At 40.8% G+C, this 26,080-nt stretch overlaps 1 protein-coding gene across 2 annotated transcripts in view; it reads right to left on the bottom strand.

Moving 5' to 3' along the window:
• Positions 1 to 4,527: 4,527 nt before the first annotated feature.
• The window catches only part of SLC38A6 (solute carrier family 38 member 6), a 45,531-nt gene continuing 23,978 nt past the window's right edge, over positions 4,528 to 26,080 (bottom strand). Inside the window, exons 7-16 of one of the 2 annotated variants that reach the window (XM_069856875.1) lie at positions 21,802 to 21,896; positions 21,274 to 21,332; positions 17,749 to 17,814; positions 17,299 to 17,352; positions 15,686 to 15,765; positions 14,889 to 14,989; positions 12,408 to 12,532; positions 11,430 to 11,574; positions 11,208 to 11,302; positions 4,528 to 10,081 (exon numbers count right to left, since the gene is read on the bottom strand). In XM_069856875.1, coding sequence (XP_069712976.1) covers positions 10,001 to 10,081; positions 11,208 to 11,302; positions 11,430 to 11,574; positions 12,408 to 12,532; positions 14,889 to 14,989; positions 15,686 to 15,765; positions 17,299 to 17,352; positions 17,749 to 17,814; positions 21,274 to 21,332; positions 21,802 to 21,896 — 901 coding nt within the window. In that variant the 3' untranslated portion in view covers positions 4,528 to 10,000. The remainder of the gene's footprint in view (positions 10,082 to 11,207; positions 11,303 to 11,429; positions 11,575 to 12,407; positions 12,533 to 14,888; positions 14,990 to 15,685; positions 15,766 to 17,298; positions 17,353 to 17,748; positions 17,815 to 21,273; positions 21,333 to 21,801; positions 21,897 to 26,080) is intronic. The other variant, XM_069856876.1, reaches the window with a different exon arrangement.

The following is a 26,080-nucleotide window of genomic DNA, read 5'->3' as shown; positions in this document are numbered from 1 at the left end:
GGCTAAAACGTGCACAAACCCCTCAAACTCCTCCAAACAGCCATTCGATAGATCGCTTGTCTGAAACCCAGATGCTGGAGCCTAAAATAATGCTGAGCTATCAAACCACGAATGAATGTGGAGTTTCTTTATGCCTACTGAAATGCTGTGCTTAGCATTACATTTTTGAAAGACTCCGTTTCTCAGCGTTAATCTTCATTTCAAAGCAAGAAATTCTACTTGGTCTCTCCCGGGCCCTCTAAAGCCCTTATGTTTGTATTCCACCCCCACATGGGAGCAAGGGGTGGTAGGGAAATGCTCAAGCCAAATATTTCCCCCTTCGCAGTGTGCTGGAGAATGTGTGGTGACACCTCCGCTCAAAGGGAAAGGCCTTGTTTAGACAAGACGTGGCAAGCATGAGGCCCCTGCCCTGGTGGAACAGCTTTGCTGGCTGGAAGAAGGTCAAATATCGACTTTCAGAACATGGAAATGGTTTTTTTGGGAGCGTGAGGGGAATCTGTCCGTGGTTTCCATGTCTCTCCAGCCTGAGGCTCTGCATCCCCTGGGGAAACGTCATTCCTTGGCTTCTGACACACCAAATTGAACTGTCAGATTAAGGAATGGCAAGACAGACGTCTTTGACTAACAGTTGGCAGCCAGGCCAAGACAATGTCTCTCCACCATCATTCGAGTAATCTCCCCTTGGAAGAGGACCAGATGAATGTTCCCATTGCTCAGATGGTTCCAGAAGAAACTACTTGTAAACAGCAGCGCAAACTGTGCCAGTAAATACCAAAAGGAAAACTGTGCCATTTCAACAACAATTTTGGAGCTGGCTCCAGCAGGGTTGCTCTGATAAGTGTTAAAAATGACTATGCCCACACAGCTCCTTGTCCTGCCGTGGCTGCCAGGGAGCATCGTGGACCTCGGAGGGCACAGCTCATTGTGCAATGCTGTCCCTGGGGACACAGACTTTTCTCCCTAATCCCATCTGGTGACCACGTTGTGCAAGAGGCCTGGTTGCCCTTGACAGTGTCACCGGTTGTGTAACAGCTGAGGCTGTTCTCACTCATCCCCACCTGAAACCCCTTCTGGCCCTTGGGAAGGGATGTGCTGCAGTAACAGCCAGCAACGCGGAGTGCCCCGGGAATGACTCCGTTGGTTTCAGCACCCACCAGATCCAAAGCAGCCCACTTTGATGAGACAGAGTTTATGGATAAATATCCATTGGCAGCCTGATCTAGTGGGAGGCGTCCCTGCCTTTGGCAGGGGTGTTGGAACTAGATGATCTTTAAGGTCCCTTCCAACACAAATTATTCTATGATTGATACAATAAGAGGGCCTTTAGCTCTTCACTCTGCCTTTGATTACTATTAGTGACCTGCAAGTCTCGGTCTGTAAGTGGGACCTTGCTTAGCTGCATCAATCCTGGTAAGAGCACATGTCCAGGAGGGGTAAATGAACCAATATCCTGAAGATGCTGCAGTATCTGGGGCATAAATTCCATATATCTTCATTGAGAGATATGATCACAATGACCCTGTACTCAAACATGTAGATAACATCAAAAGGGCAGTGAAGCCCATAACACCCCTCTGGACCCAGGTAGGGGAATGGACAATGGAATTGTTGAGTTTCAGATGCATTCTAGTGACCTCAGCCGTCCCTGTCTGAGCAAGCATCTCCAGACAGTTTCCACCTGCATCCTTACCTACTAGTTGTGATTTTGCCTGTAGGTCTCTACGATTCTCAACTCCAATCCCTGGAGAACCCAGACAACCCCCTATCAGTGAGCAACAGCAGAAATTCCCTGCTCCCCTACCCAAAGCTCAGGGGTGAGGAGCCCTCCAGACAGGTTCCTATTACTGTGCAATGGCTGGGAATTAAAATGGACCAAGAGGAGGAGAAGGTGGGTGTTATTTCAGAAGTTTGCCTCAATGCTCTGCACACATGGGTTAGCAGGAACTCCGTCAGCAGAACTTCTGCCCAGCTTGTCTCTGCAGAAGCATTTGCTACCCACAAACGTGAACCTCATTCTGTCTTACCGCTCATGTTCTTCAAAGGTTAGGCCTGAAGGATCAAGCACCAATTTATGTATTTAGCGAAGTAAATTTTAGACAATAAAAGCATGTATTTGGTCATTTCTTGCTTTAACAGGGATGGACATTGTTCATCAGTATCCCGAAGAGCATCCCATGAGGTAGCCACAGTGCCAGACCTGTGAGAAGCTAGAAAATACACAAGCTATTTAAACCCTTCCTACTGAGGATTCACAGCCAGGAGCTGCACAAACCCAGCTGGGGTAACACTATGGTAAAGCCCCACTTCTGAACTGATGTACGAAATGAAACAGCAGAGCAAGACCAGAGCAGGCAAGAATAAGACCTGCAATTTTCATGGCCCTCAATTCCAGCCCAACAGGTTTTCTGCAGTCAGAACCACATCCCAAATCTTTTCTCCATCCCTGCATGTAAATCCCATTATCAAGTGGAGCTACCTGGGAGGGTGGGGGGACCAGGCTCCCAGGAACACCGTCCCACTCCAGCTGATGGAGCAGTAAGACCAAGCTTCTGAAAGGCAACAGCTTTTAACAACCATCCTGAACTTCCAGAGGTCGTTAACTCTCCTCCAGTCAGATCTATGATTTGCTACATGATGCATGGAGCAGTAATTTCCACCCTCGGTCTCCAGAAAAGTAGTTCTTCAACATGGGCTGATTAGTGACCACACCAGCCTCCCCACTCGCCGTATAAATCTAGTCTGTATAAATTACATCATGCCAGAAAACTGAAATGTAAGTCAGATGGTGAAGGCTTTAATGGCACCACTGGAAAGGCTCAACAATGCAAACCTTCCCAAAATGAACTGTCTTGACCTTTGCCGGGCTGACAATAAAAATGTGACATCATGTGCAAACGAGCTTTAAATCTAAACCAGGTGCCGAGAGCTGTGTGGCGTCGTGTGGCTGCTGTACGGACCACTAACATGCGAGCAATGATGCTGGAGGCAAGAGAAATGCCAAGCACGGACAAGACCCTCTCGGCAACTAAAACAGGTACGAGCAGCTGGTGTGGTGCAAGGACGAAATTCAGCATCGCACTCAAAAAAAACTGGGTTTTGTGCTCTTTGGTACCACTTCCAGTTGGGGCAAACATCGTTAAGTAAATACAAACTTGCTGAAACTCATTTTCACATATGTGAGCAGTTGGTACAGCTCTGGAATCGTGCCAGCAGCACAATAGAGTATTTTTCCATTTTTCTGCTTCTATTCAGGACTCCTTTAAACCTTGCAAAGTGATCGGAGCTGTGCTTACAGGTTGTCAGTCACAGCTATAGAGAGTGCCACAATTTACAGCCAAAAAGCTCCAGAACCCTTCCAGGGCAGCTGCGATCCCTCTCGCTACTGCCCTGTAATGAACTGTCCTGCCCTCCCTGGCTGACCCTCACCTCGCTGCACGAGAAGGCGCTTCCCAAAGTGGTTTCCTTGAGCTGTTTTTCATCCTGCTTTGCACTGCCAGACCCGCAGGGCACCCACAGCCTGGAGGCAGTGCTGGCAGGGGCAGCACACTGCATGGCAATAGACTCTGAGATCGCTTCTGCTGTCTCTTGTTTTACAAGCTAAGAGAGTTGGGCTTGTTTAGCCTAGAGAAGGGAAGGCTCCAGGGAGACCTTAGAGTGGTTTCTAGTATTGAAAAGGGATGCGCAGGAAAGCTGGGGAGGGGCTCTTTATTGGGGAGTGCAGGGATAGGGCAAGGGGAGCAGTTTTAAGCTGAAAGAGGGGAGATTTAGATGATAAATTAGGAAGAAATGTTTTCCTGTGAAGGTGGTGAGGCACTGGCATGGGTTGCCCAGAGCAGTGGTGGCTGCCCCATCCCTGGAGGTGTTCAAGGCCAGGTTGGATGAGGCTTTAAGAAACCTGGTCCAATGGAAGGTGTCCCTGCCTATGGCAGGGGGGTTGGAACTGTATGGGCTTTATGGCCCCTTCCAAGCCAAACCCTCCAAACCCTTCCATGATTCTATGATTGTTTTATAGAGAGGAGCAGAAGAGCGCAGAGAAGCAGGTTTGCTGTTGATGAAACCAATACCTGTGAGGACATCAACTGCAGTTCTAGCTGGACAAGTTACTTTCTGCATCCTTTATGTTTTGGACAGTATAGGTCAAAGAGTAAAATCAAACACAGAGCAGACAAGGTCCTAGAGGAACAATTTGTAACAGCTTCCCAGATCATGTCTCACATCCATTTCAAGCTGGGTGCTGCAGGATGTTGCCTGCAGAACAGAGCGTGGATCAAACACAACTATGGTAAAGGAGGACGCATGTAAGTGCACAAATCTGCTACCACCACCAAACTAGGAATGGTTTTTAAGAATTACACCCTTTCCTGGCAGGAGGAATGCTACGACCTGAGCCGGGGCGAGCAGCAACACTGCTGCACGTCAGGAACCAACTGCAGACAACACTTGCTTTTTTTCACTAAGCAGGCACATAACACACAAAGCAAAGTCAACAACTGCATGAGTTATGCAAGTACTGTTTATTTTCTGGGGTTTTTGGAAAATGTCCTGGCTGTTCCACAGGGAACCTGCGGGAGGGAGAACTCAGAGAAGCAATCTGCTGTACAACGCACAGGTTTGACACAAGCCAGGCAATTCTTACATGTAGTTATTGTTTTTTTAAGAATTCCTGCCCCACCTGAAGCGTGGCTGAATGATCACTGCGGAAACACAAATACAAAAACCAACACCACAAATTGCAGAAATTAGGCAGCACTTTTGTAATACTGAAAGCTCTCTGCCACTGGCAGTTCATTAGGAAGTAACAGTAAACATGTCCAAATGTTTTTCGCTATGCAGAACAACTACAACTAATGCTTCCAATATGGAAGTCAACTGTTGAACAACAATTTCTGGTAAAGTGTTAAATTAAATCTAATTGGGAAATGAGTTCTAGAGCAATCAGTGTTACTTTAGCTCCTGGACTGATCTTCAAGAGAAGAAATGGAAGTCCCATCCTCAGAGGTGTCCAGGGCAAGGTTAGATGGGGCTTTGAGCAACCTGATCCAGTGGAAGGGGGGGTTGGAACTGGATGGGCTTTAAGGTCCCTACCAACACAAACCATTCTACGATTCTAAGAATTTAAATCTTTAGGATGCCCACTATAGAAATAAGAATATTAATTTTCATCTACTCAGGTGGGGACGTTTGGCAACAACTTGATTGATCTTGAAATATTTGTAGTGATGAATTGGTAAATATGTCCATCTCTTTCAGCCACAGGATGCTGAACTGGCAAGACTCAGAATTCCCAACTCCCATTGGCTCAGTAAGGGCTCGGGAGCTGGCCCACGTGTAATGGGGACATCATTGATGTTTCTACCCAGAACAGACACGCTTCTGTCCTCGCCTACCATGTGTAATGCTGAATGTGCATAGGCTGATGCCAATGAAATTGTCTCATATTCTTCACAAGTAATCCTCAAAATCAATTTTAAGAATTTTAAATGAGATTGGCCTTACTGGGTCAGGCAAAACACCCACAGAGGTCCATAAACCTGCCCTAGTTCTGTCCAAAGATGCTTATGGAGCCTCAAAACTGGCAAACGTGGACCAATGGCTTGTGTGACCTCACAGCCTCAATGGACTAGAGCTGCTGGAGCACCAGCTACCAGATCCACACCAAAGTGATACTTTGCGCAGCATGAGAAATCATAAAGTACAAGTCCATATGCTGGTTCATGCAAACTGCTTAAGGATTTAACATTTGCCCTAGCAAATCAGAGATCCCATTGCACCACTGTGTCTTCATTCTCATTAGGAGGACTGGGAGGCTAGGAAATACAGCACCTTGAGTCTATTACACATGACACAACTGATTCAAGAACTCCAGATCACCACAGTCTTTGCACGTGGCAAAGCTAAGATGTCTCCACGTTTCAAAAAGACAAATTCCTACAGGAACAGACATGATGGGCACACCAAACAAGGCCTGCCTATGTGTGACACTGACCTTCAGTGAGGAGCAGAGGTGGACACTGAGTGAAATCAGTGCAAGGTACGGACAAAGTAGTGCTTTCCCTGATCCATACCTTTCACTCGGACTGCTCAGCTACCAGCACATCCCTGCTCAGTAGGGTGTAACTGATACTAATGCAAAGCTTAAGTGAAGGGAAAAATGACAGCAGGGACAGACAGAGGATACAACAGTTTCATAGCATCTCAATTTTCACTACACAGGGATACAAAAGAGGATTTTAAACAAGCTTATGGCCATGAAAATCAGTATATTAAGACACAAACTGCTTATAAACATGGGAATAAACCACAAGCATTTGCCACAACACCAAGGCAGGTTTTGTTTTGCAGCACCCCTTCCTGCAATGCTGTTTATAATGGACACTCTCCACACCCAGCTTACCACAGTCCATCTGAAATGTGAGCAGCCTTCAAACAAACAAAAGAATGGAAACAGTAGAACAAGAGAAAACAAATCAAAGGCTATCAATTAATTTTCATCTCTTACACTGTTGTTGTTCAGCTGGGGAAAGGCAACCAAGCTGGATAAAAAGAGTGTCCTTACTCTGCTCTTTCATTGTGGAAAATGGTCTAAATTTGGAAATATAAGTTCTTCCTCTTTCTGCCCTTCTTCTTCTCTCCATATTTTAAGTTATTTTTAAGTAGCAGTATTTCTAACTCTCTTTCAGATGAAAGGTAACAGACATGCCATAACCCCTTGTACTGCCATCCCTCCTGCACCACAGCCAAAATGTAATGACAGAGCTCCAGCAGAGGTGTGAATTGCTTCCATTCATCCTCACCCAGTATTAACTCCATGGACTGGTATTCATCATTCCAAAGACTACCTATTAAGCTAGTTAATAGCCAGCCTAGTTAGGATAATTCTCAGGGATTAAAAACAATAATGTAGCCAAGTCCATAGCATTACAGGAATCAGCTGTAAAATTAACACTGTATTCTCAGTCACAGTTTTTAAACCTAACTGCCTGTGTACGAACAGAGCATTGCAGTGCACAGCAAGACTTGGCTTTTTCAGAGCAGGGGGAAAGAGCAAAAGCTTGGCAAAACTTTTTGCATCTTCACAGATAATCTGTCTTCAGTCTTGTCTTGACAGTTAAAAATAAAGTGACTAAAGTGATTACAAATATTACTCAGTAGAATGCTACCAGAGCATATGATAAACAAGATACGATTTCCATAGAAGTTCTAATAAATATTCCTCTTAAATTCTGGTGTCTGAAACCCCCTGCAGTTTAGTCACATTAAAGTAAGGTCTCTCATTTTCCTAAAAAGCTTTGGTTTGGTCAGATAGAAAATAATTTCCCAATGTCCAGCTGTCACTGCTTTCCCAAGGTAGTTTTATAACATAAACACATTTTTACACTACTGCCAGAGATATCTTGAGCAGCTGGATCCTTATGGTATATGAAAGCGTGTGAAACACAACTGTTAGAGGGCACTCACAGGCAGGAAGGCAGCTACACCTGGTTATCAAGAGTTAAAAACCTGGCAAAACTGCAAGAACAAAGGCAAGATGGGGAGCCTTCACCATTAATAGACACTCATGCTGAGTCAGTCTGATCAATCCCCTGATCAAAGTTAAAAGCATCCTCTACGTGCACAAGCACTGCTGGACAGCGTGGGGTTTTATGAGGAAAAATGTGCTATCTGATGGCTGCTGCTGCTTAAAAAGGTGGTCCCATTCCTACCCCCCTCACTTTTCTCGTCCCCTAAGAGAGCTTGCTCAGTTCATTTTTTGGCAGGTGATGTGTCACATCTCCTGGTCACTGTGGTTTTCTGCAGGGCAAACATACTGACCTGGAACCACGGCCAGTGCCACAGAAGCCATTGTGAACTTCTGGACAAGGATGGACATGCTGTTTCTGGTACCGACAAATTCTTAGATGACTCCCTTTGCGGCATGAAACCTCTGCAAGAAACTTCATCATTAAAATAACCGCAGTCTTTTCCAGAAAGTAGTATCCAGAAGCACCAACCCGTGCAAAATTGGGATCCTACCAAAACTTCTGAGTTAGTTCCCAGGCCATCACCACCCAAGTCCATTCCTTTATTAAACTCCTAACCAGAAGAATATTCCCCAGGCAAAAAGGATTCCTGATGCTGTACCAAGCTACACCACCTGGATGCCTTCAGGCCATCTATCAAGAGTGAAAATTATCTGAGGGATCCTCAGAGAGCAGAGTGACCTGTGGGGACTGAAGGCAGGGAAATCCTCATCTGTCAGCTGAGGAACAGTGGTGATTCTAACTCTGCTATCTGCTTCTCCCCCCTGTTAGACAGGTGAGGATCAAGAACATTCAATCAGGGTTTTTTTAAAGCCAGCACATCAGTGTTTTCCAATTCCAATGTGACATAATTCAGAAGGTTAATAGCACAGACCTCCCTACTAAGACATTAGAAATGCCAGGCTCTGGGCATCTTTTCTATCTCAATGGATAAAACACAGGCCAGCATATTAACAGAACTGTCTCAGCAGCACTTTATAGCAATAGTCAACTAATTTTCTAACTGTGCACTTTATGGACAGAAAAATTTATTTAAATGTCACTTACTAGCTGCTTTCATATTCCATGAATTTATTACTTCGCTATGTTTCACTTGGGTCTTATTCCACTTCTCAGATGCAGAAGTGCTAAGCTAAATTAAAAGAAATATTGCATCTGGAAACAGTGAAGAAATTCCCCACTCTCTAAATCTTGCCATTTGAGGCAGAGGTCTAATTTCTTAGCTTTACACGAGCCATTTTGGGGGAGGCTTACCTTCCTTAGGGCATAAAGCCTTTGAAGAGATTAAGCTATTTTAAAGACATCAGATCCCATGTGATAGAAACAAATTTTAAATTCTTACCACAAGATGAGCCACTCCCTTTCATTCTACTAATAAGAGGAACTTTTGCTGTGGGCTCTTGATACCATATTTAACAGACCCCAGCAGCTGGTATTGAAAACAGCATTCACATTTTTTTTAGGCAAGGAGAAAAAGGGAATTATAAAATGGTAAATGGAAGTTTAGAGATCTAAGGTAGAATTAGGGTTCCATAAATGTAAAATTTCCTTTGTCTTTAACAAAGGTGGAATTTCACCTTTCAAGCCCAAAGCTTCTCAGATACACAACAGTACATAAAACACAGAAACACCCTATTTCACATATGAAAGGCTTGTAAAAATGGGAATAAGAGAGAAAAAGAAAAAAGTCTGTTACTGGAAGGAACACTGAGGTACATGGAGTAATATTCAAGAGCAGATATTAATTGAAAAATATCTTATTAACTGCAAAATGGAAACATTTCCTAATGCTACTAAAAGCTATTGTGCTAGATGGGCAAAGCCTTCTAATTTAAAAATTGCTTCAGTACGATTCAAACACAATGAGGTATAAAATCCGTATTTAAAAAACAATTAGCAAATATTGTCATGATGTGCCCATTAAACTGGGCTAAGGCAGCTTGGTTTTGGATCCACGCTAAGATAAATTAGGGTAAACATTTGGAATCATGAAGTTCATATTAAGAACTGGCTGAAATTTTGGAAATTATTGAAGCAATAGAAGTCTTCCATGGTTTAGGATAGTGTGTGCATTACCCTAAACGCATACATCATGACAGGCACATCATGATTGATGTAATATCTATCCACCTCACCATCTTTAAAAGAGAAGTTATTGCAAGGTTCTGCTTTTTCACCATGTGCACTCAAGCATTTTTTCGATTGCAGAAATTCTCAAGAGAGCTTTTTACCTGTCATGATTACATCATTAAAAATTAATTCTTTGGAATGGCAAAGACTGATTGTCCAATAACTGAAGAGAGTGACTCAAGATTAAAGAAGGAGCATCGCTAACACAGTGCAAAAGAGCGTTATTTCTCCCATGGACGGCTTCAGTCAGTGTTTTCTTTAAGATGTCCAGCATTCAATTCTGTAGTGTTGACACATCTCTGGTTCTTTCTGTCCTTCTGAAGCTCGATTCAAACAGTGACAAGAGGCTGTTATTGATCAATCCAACTGAAAATGATTACAACTAAACTGAGAAGGCCAACACAAATGCCAAAAATAACCAACGCACATGCCTGTGAAGAAAGAAAAGCGAAAATTAATGTTTTACTGAAGGAAGCATTTTACATTTCTAAGGCTTATAACCAATGAGGAAAAAAACCTGTAAAGACAGGTTTAGTGTCTTTTAAAAGAACCTTTAATGTTTCAAATTACTCAGCCTTCAAACATCAGGTACCTGCTTAGGGGGAAGCTAAACTAAGCCAGCTCTGGGATGGTTTCACTGGGAGCTCTCAGAGCAGTCCAGTTTGTTTGCACACATTATTTATCTGCAAACAAACAAACAAACATTTACCCTTTAGAACCCTGAATGAATTAGGAAGCTGAATTTTTATTTTACTCAAAATATAATTAAAGTCGCAATGGATTCTTTGTATTTTTTTAATTTCCAGATGATAATAAACCTACAGTTCAAGAGAGAGAAACTTGCTGATTTATGATAAGGCCCCAAATCTGTTGGAACTATTCAAGACTTTAAGTGGTCAGAAAACATTGTTATTAGATTTTCTTTCAGATTCCATATTTTGCCAGTACAGGGGCAGCTCTATGAATCATAAGAATGGCAGAAGGGTTATGAATAAGCAGTTTGTCATCATTTTAGCCACTGTCATGAAGTTGCTCTGCTGAGCACTGGTTAAAATGAAGACAGTTACAGTGCAAAAAGCAGGCTGCAGCACAAATTCCAATTAGAACTTAACCTACTACAATAAAAGAGAAGGAAAAAAGGAAGGAAGGGAAATAGAGGGGGAAGAAAGATGCTTTTGAGAAGGCTTACATAGCAAATAAGCATAAACATTGTCTCACTTAAATGCAGTTTGGCTTTGTCCCACCTGCCCAGACAACATTTATAAAAATGTAATTTATAAAAACTGAGGAGAAGTTGGATTAAAAGTCAACATCTGAAAACTACAGCGAAAAGCACATATTCAGATCAACAGACCAGCATACGAACAAGCTGCTAGTCAAAATTCTCTTTTGAAGAAGGAGTTTCAGAAAGACTAGAGCTATGAGGAAGGATAGAAAATGCTCACAGATTCTGTAAACTGCATTGCAAATAATAACTTTCCCCCTTGCTCTACAGTGTATTAAGCTGCATCTAAAATTATATTTAAATATAACTAGCACACATGAAAAAAAGCATACCCCAAGTTTTTGTGGTGATAAAAAGTCCTCTCTGCTAAGTTTAAGATAAAACAGCCCAGGATATACAAAAAGCAAACATGTTGATGTGGTCGAACCTTTAAAAACAGAAAGGAAGATTTTGCTTAGAACAAGATGGAATTATGTCAGCTTATCATAACACTGATTTTTTTTCTTTAAGGAAATTTTAAGTGAAAAAAAACCCCAACAACCCCAAAAACTTACCGACTACTCCAAATACATTTTTAATGTCTGGCACATACATGGCAAACAAAACAACAATGGTATTCAGTGTTAAAGTGACAAGGATATGGCAAATCCACGACACAGGAAGATGAGAGAAAAATATCATCAACACTGCTTTCCTTGCCTACACAATAAGAAAAGAAAAATTGCACAGGTAAATACGTACACTTACATACATTTTAGTCTTACCTCAATTTCAAAAACTTAAGAACGCCATCATTCCAAATGCAAAACAACAGTTTTAAAAATCAAAATGGAAATTGTTTACTGATAGTGAAGTATTTTGTCCTTCAGTGGCACAGAGTTCACTTGTCACATGGCCATTAATGGAATTACCCCCTTTTGCAGGGACAGAAGAAGGTCTGGGGAATAATGCTTTGACTCTTTGAGCACACTTGGTAGCAAAAGTTAGCATGTTGCCAACTGATATCTAATCTATACACCACTCCTATATACATAACTTTGCTTGCACAATCTTTTTGGTTATAACTGAATTAATTGTCAGTTCTACCATGGTACTGCCAAATTAAAGTAGGGTTTTTATGTGAAATAGGTCAATATGTGGGTTTAATTTACAGTTAAATTGAGTTTTCAAGTACAAGTGTGTTTGTGTGTGGGTGCGTGCATGTGGAAAGGAAAAACCAAGTCAGCAAAACTCAATTTAAGAGAGGGGAAAAAATCAAACTAAATAAACTTTAGAAGTTCTGAATTCTCTAAATTGAAAACAATGCTGTGGTCTAGTTTTAATCTGAAATCTGTCTCAAGTATACAAATTAGCTTAGTGGTTAGTTGTTATTTTGGAACTCTCATGGAACATATGCAAATATGTGGTCTTTGATCAATCACTTGACAAGTGAATAAGATACACAAGGCGAGATGTGACTCAAATGTTGTAGCCTGCAAAGCATTAGCACTACCATTCCTTGTGCCAGCTTTAAAACGTTTAGGAGTACTTACAGGGAAATGGATTAGCGGGACCGTCAAAAGGACAGCAAACAGTATGGCAACTTTAACAGTCATGATGAGAGTGTCATGTGGCAGGTACCTGCTATAACCTTGCAGCAGTTCAGAGTCCACTTTGTCTGAAAACCAGAAAAATGAATCGCTTTGTTAAGAATCTGATAACTATGCTAATTAGCAGTGCATAGTAAGCTGAGGTGGTTGAGTCCCCATCCCTAGAGGTGTTTAAAAGGCGGGCAGATGAAGTGCTTAGGGATAAGATTTAGTAGAAGACAGGTACGGTTGGGCTTCATGATCTCAAAGGTCTTTTCCAGCCTACTGATTGTATGACATTCAAATTGATCGATTTGCTTGTGACTAAAGCAGAGGGGAGGGGGTTGCACACACATCGCTTTGGTATTACTGACACACTAGGATAGATAACCTACAGAAAACTGAAACAACTCAAAGAGGCAAGTCCGTATTGAGGCTCTGCTAGAGCCAAAGCCACCTAGGAGAAGATACAAATACAGAGGAGAAAGGATTTAAAAGACAGATGATCTGACATGAAGCCAGGCACACAGTAACGTAAAACTTGTTCTGTCTCTGAAACAGACAACAACAGATTCTTTTGATTTCATCAGAAACCAGAGCCAAATTAATTTTGCTAAATTGGCTGAACTGCATTTTCTTTTTTTTCCCCCCTGAAAAACATTATGTCATCCACAAGGTAAAATTTCATGATCTGAAAGAAAAGCTGCGTTCTAATTTAAAGGAAGAAATGTTCAAAACTATGCAAGCCTATGTGCTTTTACTGGCTACAATTAGAAATATATTGCTGGATGACACAGAGAAGAATAACTAGCATCAGTTACACTTCTAAAAGATATTTCTTTTCACAACTGACACTGATTTTTCCCTGTGCCAAATGAGTAGCCAGCTACAACACAAGGACACCTGAGGGCTGTCAGTTTGGAATCTTCAAGCACCCAGACGGCAGTCGAGGACTGTACTGGCACTGCACCTGACCAGGCCAAACATATCCAAGCAACAGCTCTGTTTTCCAGAGCAATAAGAATCTCATGTGCTGTTCATCATGTGTATTTTTAGCTTTGCAAAACCAACTCTACTGTGGAATTATTACAGTACTGTATGCCATGGATACACCACCGTAAGTGTTATTAATGTACTATGTCTATACTGTACCATTCTTTTACTGTTCAAGGCAGAAGTGAGGTAAAAAGTGATGAGTCGCTGATAAATTCTTCACCTGTGACTTTGGCCCTTTTACAGCGAAAACTGAAAGTTAACAGCAAAAGTCAGAGCCTTGGAAATGATCTGCTACCCTGGCTCTTTTTGCTGGCATACCTTGACTTAAAGCTTTTTGGAAGTGCAGATTGGACCATAATTCCCCACAAAGTCCAGTCACTGTATGAAGTTTCAAATTCACAGAAGACAGAATAAACCCTCTGAACCACAGTAAGATGAAGCACATCTCATTTCAAAGACAGAACTCTTTTTTTGTTTTGTTTTCAATTTAAATTAAAATGTTTCACATTTTCTCAGACCGGTGGTTTAGGAACAGGGAACAGATCCTCTTTCTTTAAAGAAATAAGGTAATTAAACAAGACAACCCAAAAGTGAAAAAAGGAGAAGCAGTTTGCAGTGCGGGGGAGATCTCACAGACATCCACTCCTGGTTCCAGTGCTTTAGGCTCTTGCGTCTGAGTTACTAAAAGAAATCAGGCTTGCAGGAATCCAGAAACATTCTCAATGAAACAGACTTTAGGCTGCCATCAATACAGGGAGACAGGATCTTGTCCCAAAGAAACAGTGACAGCAAAAGTAACAGAAACTGGGATGGTCTGTGACCACTATTGTTTATCTTTCCTCCCTTTGTTCAGATCTCATCTGGAGACAGATGGTTACCCTGCACTGCCTGCTGAATCTCTCAGACTCTCCAAGTGGCACTCAAAATTATGTTTTCCTATAAACTACTACTTAGAGACTGCAAATGTGCTGGGATATCACAGGGTTAATAAGTGACAAATGTTGCTAGAAAGTATAGCCTTGAAACAGACATTTCAAACTTGCTGGACAAACAGACTATTATCAGATCTCAATATTTCTCACAGACCACAGTAAATGAGTTCCCAGCTTTTAAGTGACAACCATACAGCCCAGTTGTAGTGGTGATCACCAGCCTAATTATGCAGTGTCAGAGAGCATTGGGAGACCATCAGCTACAGTTTAGGGACAAACATCTTGTCTATATAGAAGTTTGGGGCACAAACTTCCCGAAGTTTATCTACTTACACCTTACACGTTGAGACTTTAATACCTTGCAGTGTTTAGGTATATTCTTAACTCTTCAGAGTAACAAGATTTCTGAGGATTCAAGGGTACCAATGCACAAACAAGCCCAAAGCACTCCAGACAGAATGCATTTATCATTTATTATTAGCCTTCATTCTATTGAACACTTGAAGAATATACTTACCATAAAACGTCAGGTACCCAAACAGAGCAGACAGAAAGTAAATTAGGAAACTCAGAACAATTCCTGTGATAGTTACATTCTGCATTCTACTTTTGGATGGACTAAAATGAAAAAAAAAAAAAAACCCACAGAAAATTAGTGTTGCTTATTCTGTAACATGGACTATTAAACACAAAGAAATCTACATTTTAAAAAAAAAAAGCAGCCTGGTTTTCATAAGAAAACATGCTCTTAATTTACAGTCACAGAGTATTTGCTGAGGCCTGTGCTGTTACTAACATTTAAGTGTTTTATAAGTATTTCTAATCTAGTAATTGAAGGGTGCTTTTCATGCAGACTACTAACACTGCCCCACACTTGCAGGGAATTTAGACATGCCAGTGTATTTCTTAAATAAAAACTTTTATTTATATAAGACGATACATATTCTGAGCCAGGAACGGAGTCTGGGTCAAAAGCCCCACTGAATCAGACATGGTCAAATGCAGATTCAGTCACAGCAATAAAAACTAACTAGTAAGTACCTTAGCAAATGACCTTTTTTCTCCAGATTGTCCAGGCCAGGACAATGTACTGACATTGATGATGGAACCGTATTTGCTACTTTTCTCTCCTGTAAGAGAGGAAAAGCCAGTACAGACTAAAACTGTACATTTCCCAAAAACATGAAAGCTACTTTGTTCACCTTGTTTGATGGCACAGACTTGAAGATATGAATGATTTAAGATTAATTTAAGGAAAGTATTACAGAAATACTATAATTATATTTTAATATTGCATGCGTTTTCATACATTACCTTTGGAGCTCACAGTAGATGGGTAAGACTGAGGTATGGCAGAGAAAAGAGAAGGCCATAGTTGGTATTGCATAAGCACTCTAAATAGAAGAAAAACATCTTTTAGGTTGTTTGTTATTACAGATCACTGGAAAAAATACCTGGATGAATTCAGTTAAAGTGTTGGAAGTCAGTGAAAATCTTTCCACATTAATGTTGTGAGATAAATCCCCACAATATTTAACAGTGTTTCTGAATCATTTCCCAAAGCAGAACTTTTCAACTCGTATCTCTTTAAGTAGTGGCAACAGCTTACTACTTTATGATCAGGAGAGGTCATGCTCTCTAAGCCAACAACTAAAAAATTCTTTTGGGGCCAAATACTTACAGAAAAAGTACTTACAGAAAAGAAGTATCATACATGAAATTTCCTAAGACATCATCTGAGTTCTGATACCCATAACTACCTGTCAAATTACTGATCCCTTCGCCCTAACTTCACTACTGTCTTCTTACTTCTTCACAAAAAAAAAAATTGAATACAGCATGTAGAAAAGATTAACATGCTTTGGCATCTTAAGTTTTAGGACAGTTACATAATTCAAGTGGCAACCATGCAATCAGTGGTATATTATTCCAGAAACTTGGAACAGAAAAGAGGAATCATCTAGCATAGCTCACTTCAGCTGCCAACTGGAATAAGCTGAACTATACCAAACACTTGTGCTGACACAATCAGGCCCCTACTGGTAAAAACATGTCACTTTCTACTCAGGAAATTAAAACTAAAGAATAAGTAGAGATGAGTCCCAAGATTATTCAAAGCACAAAAGGTCAGATAAAAAGCCAGAATCTTATGATAGATGTTTCTGGTCAAAGCAAAACTTCTTTGATCTACAGATGACATTTATCCAATGTTTGTGTTGCCCAAACTTTTTTTTTTCTCTTTTTCTTGGGAGGGTGGGGTAGATTTTGTTTTTTCAGACAAATGCAATCAACCGTGTCCCTCCTGAACTCCACTACGCTAAAGGCATATCCTACACTTATTCTTCCCTTTTTCCCTTCCTCTTCTCCTCACAGAGACTAGAGTTCTACACGACACATCCTCTCCTACAAGGCTTGATGGGTGGTAACATGATTTAAATACCACATTAATTAAGCTGGCTCCAATAAAATGCACAAGACAGCATTAGATCTGAAGAATTACCTTCAGGTAATAAAAAACAACCTAAGAGTAGATCCAGGTGGTTTCAGGAAACCTACTTCACAAGGAACTGCAAGTGTGCATACAGTTAAGTAGCACCAGCTTCCACCTGAAGGCATATTAAGGTGGCTTGGTCTGACTGCATCATGGGGCTGACCTCCCCTGCATCTGTTATACTTTATACATGCTCATATTTTCAAAATATTTTCAAAAAAATGCACCCTTCATAGAAAAAAGGAAGAGTGTGACTGGATAACACTTGGCAGCAGGCATAGGATGTATGGCAGCAGCCTGTAACTGGTTTTAAAGAAGGATAGCTCACCCTGGGTAGAGTTAAACTTCAATTCTTTAAAAAGCACCACCCTCCTTTAAGTTTGCATATTCATAGAATCATAGTCCCTCCCCAGCTTGTTTTGTTAATAGAGATTACCTCTTTTGAAAGATGAAAGAGCTTTGCTTTACAGTCCCCAGTAGAATTTGAAGCCTGGAAGAGATACACACAAAAATATGGCAAAACGAAAGACTAAGCCCAAACCACAGACATGAAACTTTACTTTCTGTGATGATTTAGAAGAGAAGGAATTTCAATTACAATTCTGAAAGTGTTAATGTAAAAAAAAAAGCATTACAGTTACTAATAGGAAAAAAATTTTCACGGAAAGGGTTGTTGGGCACTGGAACAGGCTGCCCAGGGAGGTGGTTGAGTCACTTTCCCTGGAGGTGTTTAAGGCACGGGTGGACGAGGTGCTGAGGGACATGGTTTAGTGACTGATAGGAATGGTTGGACTCGATGATCCAGTGGGTCTCTTCCAACCTGGTTATTCTATGATTCTATGATTCTAATAAAATTAGAAGAACTTCAAAACACCATGTGCTTTACCTGTAAAGTCTCTATGGCGCTATTTAGAGGTAGAGGACAAGGTATCGACCATTTCTTTATCATAACCTGCAAAGACAGCATATTTCATGTATGAATGATACCCTAAAAATCTATTTAAATTGCGATATGTGTAGCTAAAATATCAGTGTTGGTATACTAAGCAGGGAGCTATATCCATAGTAAATTAAGAGGCTTGACTGGTAGTTAGGCCACAAGGAGATTTGACAGGCAAACTTGTCAGTGCCACTCATCCAGCTGCTTACTGCGCGCAGCTGGCAGCCTTATGCCATGCCTATCTAGAGGTGGTGCACCAAAATGAGCTCTGGCATTAACTGAAATACAACCAGCACTCCACAGTCACTCTCTGTGCTCCACACTAACTGCCTCCCATACAAAATAGCTGCTGTGTTAGCTATCCCAGGCTCTCGCCCCAAGCAGACAAGTCCTTTACAGAGATAGAGCAGAGCCTAGGGCTAATCTTAAAAGGCAGAAACATATGGTTTGGACTAGAAAGCAAAGGAAAAACAATAAACACAATTATTGTCCCAGAATGTCATTGGGGCTTTAAGCTACACCCTGCTGCTTTAGGGAATGCCAGGGAACGGGGCTGAAAATCAACGGGAAATTAAAATAAGAAATGTTACCTCCTTTTTCAGGAGCCTAGTTTAAAATGATAGTTCCATTGCTCTCCTCCCCCTAATTAATTTCCTATTGTAGTTGCTTGGCTTTAAAGGTTGTAATTCTTTTGAATTAATAAAAACTTAATCAAAGACTCAGATTCACAAGAAAAATAACACGGATGAGAGTGCTTCTCCTGGCTCAAAGAACTCCTTTTTACTTGCAGCTAAGTGGTGTTTCCCAGAGGATAAGGGTTAGATGCTTCCTCTGTCACCACTGCCAGGAGAAGCAAAAAAACGCTACCTCCAGACAAAACGTGGGAAAATGGAACTGTGGGCAGAAGGCACACTGAGTCTGTTATGGCAATAACACGGTTTAAATTGCATGACTAAGAACAACACACAGCAGCTCAAGGTATGGAATTAGGTAGTAGCTTGCTCAACAGCAGTCTGCAAACTTTGCGAAAAAGGGTTATTAGTGGAACTCCTCCAGTCACGTTTCTGGCACTAAACTGGTGCTGCTTCATACCAGGGGATCTCTTCTTATCCACTAACTAATTGGCTGGACCGCCTCTCTCTCTACAATGCAAACTGCAACCTCATCTGAGGAGGAGTGTAAGAAGGGACAAGAAGATCCCGGCAGCACATCAAGAAGTTCAATCGAAGAGCAAGCAAGGGAGAGGAAGCAAAGGACCAAAAACTTTAACAATCACATTTAATTCCTTTTCACTTAGGATTCAAGTCAGGGAAATATTCAACAATCAGAAACAAAAGTGCTTAGGACCTCACAGAATCTGGCTTTGAATTAATAGCTACACAGATCTGCTTTTCTCCCAGATCCGCTCATCAGAGCGTTTTCACTTTTCCCCAAGTGAGGGCTAAAACCAGCGTGTTAACTTTAAAAGAAGCACAGAGAGGAGGTGTGTGACCTGCCCAAACCCCACAGCAGAGCCCCGAAACAAAGATCAGTCTCTAACCCTTTGCTGAGTGCCCCCATCAGACCACACTGACCAAGACATATGCTGTCTATTGTAACTATCATTTCTGCAGGCTGTATTAAAACTGTGGCTTGCTGGCAAAAAGCTGAACAGATGGTATGCACTTGAAAACACGCAGAATTATTGTATATGCAAAATATAATTGTATTACTTCCATATGACTAACACAGTTTTCTTCTGGAACAAATTAAAACATATCTGCCATACAGAAATTAACATTGTGCAAACTAAAACGCTATTTCAACAGCACAGATCATCCACTTCAAAACAATTAGATATGAAAACTGAACCGCAGTTAATGCCTTTGAGTTTCAGCGCCTAAAGAAGTCAGAGAAAATCTTCTGTGAGGAGTTTTAGTTTTCTTTAAATACCCATAACGACTTTTAAAGATTTTGAACTCAATTAGATTTACTGTGTCTGCTTCTTCGTCATTTAACAACAGAATAAGTGCACAAACAATTATGTCATAAGAAATCCAGTAGTTTGTGTGCTCCTCATTAGCAGTTTCTATCTACTTCGATACAGATAATCAAAACTAAATCCTATCTTGAATCATCCCAGCTTGACAAGTGTGCACACAAGTCTTGCTTACGCATTTGCCTTTTCTGAGCCCGAAATTATAAAATTCATCCACCCAGCATAGCACCTTTCTTTACTATATTTCTCATGGAAATCCAGGAGCTGAACTTGTTTTAAAACTCTCGCAACTGGCTCCGGCCACAGACCTATTTCAGCATTAAAGTTATCGCTTTTTGGTTTGTTTTTTAAGATAAATTTCAGGAAAGAGGTCAAAAGTTAAGGTAATTTATAAATATCACAGATGAATTTCCATTAGCTCTGGAGAGGCTGTAGCTGCTCCTCAATGCTCAGCTTAAGAAGAATACTTCCTGAGGTCCTACAAACACTGCATTTCTCCAGGGATACCCTAGGGAGATGTTTTGACAGCTTTGAAGTTTGGTTTTATCACATGGTTTAGTTCCTAATGGATTGCCTTGGTCTCCTGGATGGCATGTTTGTTCAACTTGCTTTCAACTCTGTTTATCCCTTTGTAAAACAGGTATTAAATGCAAGTCAATGCAAGCCAGAATGACAGGGGAGAGGGGGATCGTTCTTCCAGGCTCCCCAATAAGACTCTTGTTTCTATAGCTAGATGACAGAGTGCAAGTTGCTTGCTTGTACTACATATTTATTACACATGTGCATTAACATATTTTTTCCCTGTTAAAAGAAAAACAGTGCCATTTAAAGGCACATTTTCCCTCTTAGATCTGCCTAGCAGGTCTCACTTTTGATATTTGGAAACATCTACCTCACAGGGGCCTCAAGAGGGTGAACATCAAGGTCAAAAAACCCCATATGGCTCAGAGAAAAGAACTTTTCCTTTCAGCAGGAAAGAAGAATAAGGTCATTGACGTATTACTGAATCTTGTAAACTGCCTTAATGAAGTTCTAGTTTTCTTTGCCTTTTTTTGAACTCTGTCACTCCATTATACATGTAAATCTAATTTATTTGGAGTATATTAAATTTTCTTCTGCACTAGTTGCAGTAAGTAACAGTTAGAAGCTAAGAAAGCAGAATTCCATTCCATTAGTAGTAAGGAAAGAAAAGTATTTGTGCCAGTTCCTTTCACTGCACCGTCAGCAAAACAAAAATATTGTTAAATTTACCGGTCCAAAATGTAATTATTTTAAATCTTCCCTCATCTCTCAAAGTTCATCTACATTTCCATGCCTCAGCAAAACAAATGCAATCTCTCCAAGCAAGCATATACTGAACTTAAGGAAAACTCTAAATGCCACATAAGATGTTAAGGGGGAGGGGAAGACAGTTCATTTCCAAACAGGCTTATGAAAACATTCAAACAATAAGAAAAAAAAATAGATAAGCTGCGCACAGATTTTTAACTTACCACAAGAGCAAAGTACACCATAAAGAAAAATGATAAACTACTTGTGTAGCCAAGAAAGCCTGTAAAATAACAGTAAAAATAAAAGAGAATTTATAAGGAAAGTGATCCTAATGTACAGCTAAAGCTTTATATTTTAGGCATGTTTTCTATTACAGTGCTTGGTATCTGGGGCTTAGGACTCAGAATAACAACATTCCAACTGCCTGTCACAGATCATTTATGTAGTTTTGTAGGGCAGAATTAGAACTGGCTTACCACTAATGGCATGCTGTAAGTAAATGCAGCTCTTTAATGTTCTGCTGTAAAGATTTTATTTTAGTATTGCAGACAAAATACTACTGCAACCCAAGTAATAGGTTAACTAGGCAGGGCTGGAAGGCAGAACACATACAACAACTTAAGTAATTCCCACCATCACCAGCCCCCTGCTAGTTAAAATAAATAAATAACCCATTAAGGTTTTAAAGTCTTCAAATGTAATTTCTACTAAAGTAGAATAATATTCGCTTCTCTCCTTTAACTACTCACCAATTTTAGGAAGAAGTGCAAGAGGAAAAACAACGCAGACTGAAATAATCAGTAGCAGCAGTCTCCCATCAAGGTACCACGACCTGTAGGAAAATCTATTTATGACTGACACAAAGCTCAAGAGCACTACAAAACACGTTCTACTTCAAAATTGTGAACTTTAACAAAATAACCACTAGGAGAAGAATAAATAATTTCCAGTCTTACGTGCTGTTTACATGAATTTATATTTCTAGCTTCTATATTGTGATATAAACGAGTTTCCAGATACCAAGGAAACAGAGCACCATCCCATAATGAAACAGCATTGCAGGCAATGTTCCACAGGCAAAAGCTGTATGGATGAGGGATCTGATGTGTGTAAAGCTATTTCTCAGCTGCACAATCCCTGCCCTCATTCAAAGCAATGACCAGAGGGCAAGGATATTTCATCCTCTACAGATTTTCAGCAGGGTATTTATATATTAGGCTACATATATCTCGATTATATATATTTACACAACTGGAAGGAACAGCTACACTCATTCCCACGTACTGCTGAGCTTCCCCTCCGGTTTATCACTCCTACATGACCTTAGTTCCTCATCATTTCCAAGAGGTGTGAAACAGAAAGCTAAACTACCCTCCCTGTTTGTTTGGAAACTCAGTTATGTTTCCTAAACACACCAACTTTCTCTTCTGCCCAAGTTTCATTACACTTACCATCCCAGTGTTCAAACAATAAAAGAAAACAATAAGTAAATCAACTCCCAATTAACTTGAAATTGTTTGCTGTCCAGAGGTGATATAAGAACAGCAATAGAGACCTTTCTTATCTTTAACTTTGCACAGAGCGATCACTCACTCTTTGCATACATCCACTCAAAAGCTGAAGGACAAAAGGGATGGCAGTTATGGTAATGTAATCTGTTACAATTGTTTATACATAAAACTACACATATTAAAAAATAAAAGCATTGTAGAGGCATATGAAGCCTTAATGCATTTAAAATCTATTTAAAGTATCAAAATCTCATCTTCAAACTAAGGAAAGCACAGATGGATAAGCTGTTAAGAAACAGAAACATCTTGAGGGTGGCTCCCCCTAACTTGGCAACAGCCATATCATGTACTGATAAACATCCTGCACATCAGCCTCCAACTTTACTACCTATAAACACCTTGGCCTTTGACCTTCCAGTTTATTTAGTCCAGGATATGGTTAGCACCTAATAAACAGGCAGCACCTCAAGTTATCATAAGGAAAGCAGCATAACACCTGTGTTAAAGAAAAATTACCATATACATACATCACTGTCACACATCAGGTACAATCACTTGTGTCACTCATTTGAAAAAGATGTATAAATGAACAGAGAAATTTCAGGATTGAGGGCATCTTCACTGTATCACAACCAAAGTAACCCTTAAGTGCCCCTTAACCTTTAATGCGGGTAGATGAGGTGCTTGGGGACATGATTTAGTAGTAGACAGGGTATGATTGGAGTTGATGATCTCTAAGGTCTTTTCCAACCTAATGATTCTAGGAATCTAAGTAACGACGTCTACATTAAAAATTACTCAAAATACATCACTCTTCAAAAAAACTGTATTACTAGCCTAGGGCTGCTACTGCTGCTGCAGTGAAACAGCAGCTTTGCCAGGATCAGCTCCCTGCTGCAGGATTCTCCATGGTGGTGGCATTTTGCTTTCATGTACTTCTTTGTCTTTACTGTAGATGTTTGCATTAGGAAGAAGAGTATTATAGCAGCATGCAAAAGTATAATGAGTGCTGCACTCCATGCCCATGTGGGAACTCTTCTTTAAGTCTCCTGATTCTAAGCGTGCAGCAAATCCACAGTTGCCATCATGGCTCACGTGACAGAATAAAACATTTTCGTTACTTTATGGTAAATGAAAAAAAGATTTCTAGGGGAAGGGGAAAAGAGAGAGAAAAAATGCAATGAGTTGATGGGAAGGAGAAAAAACAATTTTGTAAACTGCTTGATTTTGAAATAACAGTCCTTTTATTAAAAAAGAGCTCAAAAACATGAACACTGAACCATTTACTGGTTATCAAAAAACATGTCCATTTTTCCCCATAATACTGTTGTAGAAACACACTTATTTTCCAAAGGCAGAATAAATGTTTTGATATTGCCTTTAAAATCAGTTTGATCTGTAAATTTAATCCCATATGATAAAGGCGTTCCAAGTATGAAATAGGGAATATAAATCCTTGACTCTACTGAAAATGCTTTGGCATGTAGATGTTCCTGCTCCTAGCCCCAAATTTTAACTAAAAGCAGACATTTATAAATCGCTTTAATTTCATTGCTGAATGCAACAGGACAAGAGATTCATATGTTCTAAATTAGGATCCTACTCTCAGTCCGTATCAATTATGTAACACACAACCAAGACAACTTAATTGCATCAATCGTATCCTCCTGACAGGGTCATTAAATGTTAACAGAGGGCTCACAAATTACAGCTTTTTAACACAACCTTCATTTGAAGCTATGTTCATGTCATCGAAACTATGTGGAATTCTTGTTACACAGACAAGACTGAAACATCTCGACTTGCAATTAACAAGTGTTCATACTGTACGTTTTTGACTTTTAATAAAGACACAAAGACGTAATACACACTGGCTCTGAGTCTTTCCAACACACGCAGACCTGCTAACCTTCACCTATAAAAATAATTCAAAGCACAAACCAACCTTTAAATGGCTTTCCCAGCAGTGTGCTTTGGGATGGTATATGCATATAAAATATTTTTCACAGATAGTTTAACTGACACTTTTGATACATTCTAACTGCAGTTAAAGATAAACGCGGCACCCAAACAAAAGCGTATCAAATCCTAGAATGACTTAACAAAGCCAGAAGAGCTGTGCAACCACATCTGGAAACAAGAAGTCCAGTTAAAGAAGCTTAATCGAACTAGTCAATATTTATGCCCTCTGCACAAATAAGTTGCTACTCAGGCTTGATATTTGATTACTTATTTTTGTTAAACAATTCCCTACAGTTTAAAAGCTCTGTTAGTAAAGGACTAGTCTTAACACCTCCAAAGAAACACACAGAAACAAAAAGTTATGATCTATCATGGCAATTAATATAGCAAAATACATGAAATATAGATGTAGGCATACAGAGAGGGTCAGCTATGTGCATGCACCTAGAATATCACTTGAATACTGCATCTGAGACATTTGCTTGTGTAAAGAATAGAGGAGTCAATTAACCATGTGCTGATGCAGGAATTCCCAGCAACAGAGGCAGAAACAGGACAAGAAACAAGTCTCCCAAGTAACAAGCGTTAAGATGAGAGGAAATGGCCTCAAGTTGCACCAGGGGAAGTTTAGACTGAATATTAGGAAATATTTCTCTACAGAAAGAGTGGTGAAACACTGGAACAGGCTGCCCAGGGCAGTGGTAGAGTCACCATCCTTGGAGGTGTTCAAGAAGCATGTAGACGGGGCACTTTGGGACATGAGGTTTAACAAGGCCAAATGCCGGGTCCTGCACTTGGGGCACAACAACCCTGTGCAGTGCTACAGACTAGAAGAAGTCTGTCTAGAAAGCTGCCTGGAGGAGAGGGACCTGGGGGTGTTGGTTGACAGCAACTGAACATGAGCCAGCAGTGTGCCCAGGTGGCCAAGAAGGCCAATGGCATCTTGGCTTGTATCAGAAATGGCGTGACCAGCAGGTCCAGGGAGGTTATTCTCCCTCTGTACTCGGCACTGGTGAGACCGCTCCTCGAATCCTGTGTTCAGTTCTGGGCCCCTCACCACAAGAAGGATGTTGAGGTTCTGGAACGAGTCCAGAGAAGAGCAACAAAGCTGGCGAGGGGGCTGGAAAGCAGGTCTTACGAGGAGCGGCTGAGAGAGCTGGGGTTGTTTAGCCTGGAGAAGAGGAGGCTGAGGGGAGACCTCATTGCTCTCTACAACTACCTGAAAGGAGGTTGTAGAGAGGAGGGTGCTGGCCTCTTCTCCCAAGTGACAGGGGACAGGACAAGAGGGAATGGCCTCAAGCTCCACCAGGGGAGGTTTAGGCTGGACATTAGGAAAAAATTCTTCACAGAAAGGGTCATTGGGCACTGGAACAGGCTGCCCAGGGAGGGGGTTGATTCACCTTCCCTGGAGGTGTTTAAGGCACGGGTGGACGAGGTGCTAAGGGGCATGGTTTAGTGTTTGATAGGAATGGTTGGACTCGATGATCCGGTGGGTCTCTTCCAACCTGGTTATTCTATGATTCTATGACATGGTTTAGCGGGCAAAGCGGTGCTG

This window comes from Phaenicophaeus curvirostris, chromosome 5, assembly GCF_032191515.1.
Source record: "Phaenicophaeus curvirostris isolate KB17595 chromosome 5, BPBGC_Pcur_1.0, whole genome shotgun sequence".
NCBI lineage: Eukaryota > Metazoa > Chordata > Aves > Cuculiformes > Cuculidae > Phaenicophaeus > Phaenicophaeus curvirostris.
Note: the sequence above shows the minus strand (reverse complement) of the source record. Positions and strands in the feature narration are given on the sequence as shown.